The sequence below is a fragment of the Arachis ipaensis genome, chromosome B03, assembly GCF_000816755.2.
Source record: "Arachis ipaensis cultivar K30076 chromosome B03, Araip1.1, whole genome shotgun sequence".
Lineage (NCBI taxonomy): Eukaryota > Viridiplantae > Streptophyta > Magnoliopsida > Fabales > Fabaceae > Arachis > Arachis ipaensis.
In genome coordinates, this window is record NC_029787.2 from 15,903,046 (window position 1) to 15,907,854 (window position 4,809).

At 36.5% G+C, this 4,809-nt stretch overlaps 1 protein-coding gene and 1 long non-coding RNA gene across 4 annotated transcripts in view; one reads left to right on the forward strand and one right to left on the reverse strand.

Moving 5' to 3' along the window:
* LOC107629790 (dnaJ homolog subfamily C member 8) overlaps nucleotides 1-991 on the forward strand; it is a 3,825-nt gene extending 2,834 nt beyond the window's left edge. For 2 of the 3 annotated variants that reach the window (XM_016332678.2, XM_021118282.1), the window contains 2 exons: nucleotides 176-214; nucleotides 313-991. In XM_016332678.2, coding sequence (XP_016188164.1) covers nucleotides 176-214; nucleotides 313-399 — 126 coding nt within the window. In that variant the 3' untranslated portion in view covers nucleotides 400-991. The other variant, XM_016332679.2, reaches the window with a different exon arrangement.
* On the reverse strand, nucleotides 784-4,675 carry LOC107629791. The gene is made up of 4 exons (XR_001618037.2): nucleotides 4,527-4,675; nucleotides 4,302-4,434; nucleotides 4,089-4,222; nucleotides 784-1,681 (listed from the first exon to the last, which is right to left on the reverse strand). It is a non-coding gene; the product is annotated as an uncharacterized LOC107629791 (long non-coding RNA).

A 4,809-nucleotide genomic window follows, 5' to 3' on the forward strand; every position in this document is an offset into this window, starting at 1 on the left:
TTGTCCTATCCCTGAACTACTCGTTAGGAAACCATGCATGAGTCCCGTATGTGCTGTGAGAGTCTGATAACTTTATAACTGGACAAGCTTCTTGCACCTTCTTCTGCATCCTAGTAACATGTAAGATTTTCACTAGCTCCAGGGACAAATTAACACAATTAATTTCTCGTATCAGGTGTCAAGTTGGAGAGATTTTATGAAGGGTGGAAAGAAGGTGAGATATTAAACTTCTGATTGTCACATAAGTGAATATTCCATTGATACACCATGAAGAAAATAAGTGACAATTTGCTTGAATTTATTGGCATGCAGACTAAGAAAGGAGAAATTCGCCCCCCAAAGCTCAAGACGGAAGATCCCAACAAATCCTATGTTCAGAGACCGGTTAAGAGAGGTTAGGTCTGCCATTATGTTTGGAGGACTCAATTGGTAGTCAATCTAATTACGGAGTCAAGAGGATTCATGCATATGCTGCCCTCTGCATGGACTATCTGTAAGCCTGTAGGAGTGTTCATTGTTGTGCTCATTGGAAACATCTTGAATTCAGTGTGCATCCCCTCAATCCCCTCAGCTGAATGAAATCCCATTCTGGGATTTGCACCTTCATGGTACGTGTATAGGTTCTATGCCATAATTAATTAATTTGGGGGAAGTAATCATTCATATCGAAACCTGTAAATGTTATTTGAAGCCCAAAATGAAAGGATAATTGAACAAAAGAAAATATAGGCCATGTCTTGATAGTTGTCTTGACTGTCTTGGTACATTAGTGAATCAGATGCATTGATTTATGACTCTACCAAAAAAGTCAAAATGATTTATCCATATGGAATGCAGGTAAAACTTACTTTACTCGTATCTTGTTAGATGAAATGTTAGGAGAAAGTATTAGTTTTCTGGTGTAATCTTGACAGATGAAACGTTTTAGGTCACATAAACATGTATACTTTGTTTCTGAATATATTTGATAATGTTGATATTTTAGTCAAAATGAAAATCTCACTCATCCATTTTATCTTAGACGAGTGTGTGTGCCAACTAGCTTGGACATGAATTCTAGAATGTTACTTTCATCCATACCTCACGGTGGAAGCTTTTTACCTTTTTTTCCCCTTGTAGTCTCTACATATTACCTTCTCTTAATGTTGACCCGGCGATTATTTTCAATTCTCGAATCACTCAAATGCTTCTATTCCACGAGCATTTATCTTGGGTAACAGAACTTTCGCCCAAGGTAAATAACACGATAAAAATATGGATTTGGTGGTTAACAAGTGGTACTTGTTAAAAATGAAAAGTATTTATTGAAAGTTTAATTTTTTTTATATTTTTATTACACTTCCTATTTATTAATATACTAAACATAAATTATTATTTTTAATACTCTTAAGAGCATTTATTAGTTTCTAAAAGTATTTCTTCGCTTTTCCTCTATTTTTGTCAATACACTAAAATAAAAATCATCCTTTTGAGATATTCTCTACATCCAAACATTTTTGGCATCTAAGTTCATCCAAGCAATTTTAGATCACGCGCTCTTCCTGCTTTTTTCTTTCCTCACGCTTCTTCTCTTCTTCTCTTCTCCTACGGGCCTCTTCTTCTTCTTCTCACGCTCGTTTACGTGCGGAGCGTCTTCTTCTTTGCCTTCTTCTTCGCGTTTCTCTTCCTCCTCATTCTCCTCCTAGTAAAGAAGCAGTAGAAGGTGAGGAGGAAGAGTTTTGAATTGTGCAGAATAGAAATGAACCGAACATGTTATTATGGTGAAACAATTGTATAGTACTGAATGAATGGAATATTATCCATTATATAAATTCAAATTCGAACAGTTTTCTGCATAATGAACCAAACACGTATTCATGGTGAAACAATTGTATAGTACTGAATGAACGAAACATAATCCATTATCTAAAATCAAATTCGAACAGCTTTCTGCATAATAAACCGAACACGTACTCATGGTGAAACAATTTTAAAGTACTGAATGAACGAAACATAATCCATTATATAAAATCAAATTCGAAACACCTCTATCTACAATTTAAAAATTATCAATTCAAATTCAGATTTAGAACACCTGCGTCTATTTAATTGAAAAAATAATCCATTAGCAAAATGTTGGTGGTGTTGGTGATGACGATAACGAAAGAGGAGAAGAAGAAGAAGAAGAGGAGGAGGAGGGGGAGGAAGAGGAGAAGCAGAAGAAGAATCTGCGTGCGCGAAGATGAAGGAGGAGGAGGAGGTATACGTGAATTTGAAAGAAGAAGAATATGACATATGCGTGTATTTGAAAGAAGCGCAGGGGAGAAGAAGAAGAAGTGCGGGGGAGGAGAAAATAGGCACTAAAATTGATGACACTACCAACCATTTTCTTAATCCAGTAACAGAGAAGGCGATAAAAGCAACCTTTTCTATCAATCCTTTCTCAGCTCCCAAGGACGATGGTTTTACGGCTAAGTTTTTTCAGTTCTATTGGGAGCTAATTAGAAAGGATGTGATATGTGCAGTCAAGAGCTTTTTTTCCGGAGGTAAAATGCTAAAAGCTTTCAATCATACAAATATTTGTCTTATTCCAAAAGTTAGAAATGCTTACTCTATGAAGCAGGTCAGACCAATCAGCTTGAGTAGTGTCTTCTATAAAATACTCTCTAAAATCCTAGAACACAGATTGCAAAACGTCATGAATAGGGTTATTAGCGACACTCAAAATGCCTTCATTAAAGGAAGATTAATTAGTAACAATATTTTGATTGTTCACAAATTCATGTACTTCCTGAAGAATAAGACCTATGGTGATTATGAATTAGCATTAAAGTTGGATATGAGTAAAGCATATGACAGAGTTGAGTGGAGTTTTGTATGGATTGTTTTGAACAAAATGGGTTTTTACAAAAAGTGGATTGACCGGATCAGAGAGTGTGTGGACGCGGTTTCTTACTCCATTACTGTGGAAGGTTAATCTCATGGTTTCTTCAAACTATGTAGAGGGTTACGTCAAGGCGATCTCCTCTCTCCCTATCTATTTTTGTTCTGTGCAGAGGGTCTATCCCGTTTGTTCCATAGAGGAGAACGACGTCTAGAAGTCTATGGTTTGAGGTTGAATCTTAGATGCCCTAAGGTCAGTCATTTATTCTTTACGGAAGATTCCATTTTGTTTACTAAAAGCTACTACTAGAGATTGCAAAAATTTGCTGAAGGTACTACGTACTTATGAAGAAGTTAGTGGACACGTAGTGAATCTCGACAAGTCTTCTATTTTTTTTTTTTTTTAGCAAGAATACCCCTTCTACTATTCGGGATAATTGGCTGGTCTACTCTTAGTTCCACATGTAGGCTGCCAAAACAAGTACCTTGGCCTCTCAGCTGTGATCAACCGATCCAAGAAAAAAACTTTTAACTACATGAAAGATAAGGTTGCACAGAAGCTCCAGAATTGGAAGAGGAGTATTCTTTCCACTTGTGGTAGAGAAGTTCTAATTAAAACAGTTGCTACGGCGATTCCAATCTATACACTAAGTTGCTTTAAGCTACCAGAAACCCTCTTAGAGGAGATTCAAAAGGCAATTATGCAGTTTTGGTGGGGACAAAAGAATAATGAGAAAAGGATGCAATGGATAAGTTGAAAAATTGCTTGTAAACCAAAGAGTGAGGGAGGGTTGAACTTCAAAGATCTAAGTGCTTTTAACTTGGCAATGTTGGAAAAGTAAGGGTGGCGACTAATTGCAAGACCTTAGTCCTTAATTCACAAGGTTTATAAGAGTAAGTATTTTAGATTCTCGTCTTTTTTGAGAGCAGGACCAGGCACTAACCCGGCTGAAAAAACATTCTTGAGGGTAGAAAGGTCTTGGAAAAAGGCATTTTTTGGAAAATAGGGTGAGGTAATTTGGTTAGAGTCTGTGAAGATAACTGGCTTAATGAAATTAACCCTATTGGCATTCATTTGAATAACACAATAGGCCTTAAACCAGAATGGGTATCGGATATTATATTACTAGACAGGAATTGAAATCAAGCAATGATCACAACAAAGTATCAACAGTGGCACAGGCAATTTTAAGCACAACAATTCATCAAGGTGAGGATCGTGTTACCTGGCCTAGGGAGAGGAATGAAAACTATTCCGTTGCTTCAGGGTATTTGCTGGCATTCCAATTTTACCATGTCCCAACTGAATTCCTACCAGAGCAGTGCAGAGTAAAAAAGGTTTTGGTCTTCGATTTGGAACCTAAAATGCCAACCGAAAATTAAGTCTTTTTGTGGAAAGTGATGCATGCAGAGCTACCAGTAAAGGAGAGGTTACATACCAGGATCAATTCGGTGTCTCCCTTATGCCCTCGGTGTATGGCGAGTGAGGAGTCCACTGTTCATTGCCTTCTTTTTTGCCCAGACTCAGAAATTGCTTGGAAAATGAATGACCTTCCATTTCCATTGCAGCAACTGGGACCATGGAGATGGTGGTTGTGGGTTCAGAATCAGATTAATAGAGGAAGTGATGCACAAAAAAAACTCCAATTTGTAGCATTCTTTACCTGGAATATTTGGAAAGTTAGAAATTTGAAGGTATTCGAAGTTAAATCATCGTCCCCCCAAAAGATTGTTAGCCAATGATTCATTTTCTTTAGTTGGTGTTTTTTGTTCACATCAAGTAAATGATTTTCCTTTCTCTTTTTTTTATTAAAGTTTCAGGAGATTAACTAGATATTTATCTTTTTAATTGAGAATTTCCTATTTATCCTTTGTTGTAAGTCCAAATGGACTATTCATTTTATTGAATTAATAAAATCTAATTTTGGAAAAAAAAACAAAAACACC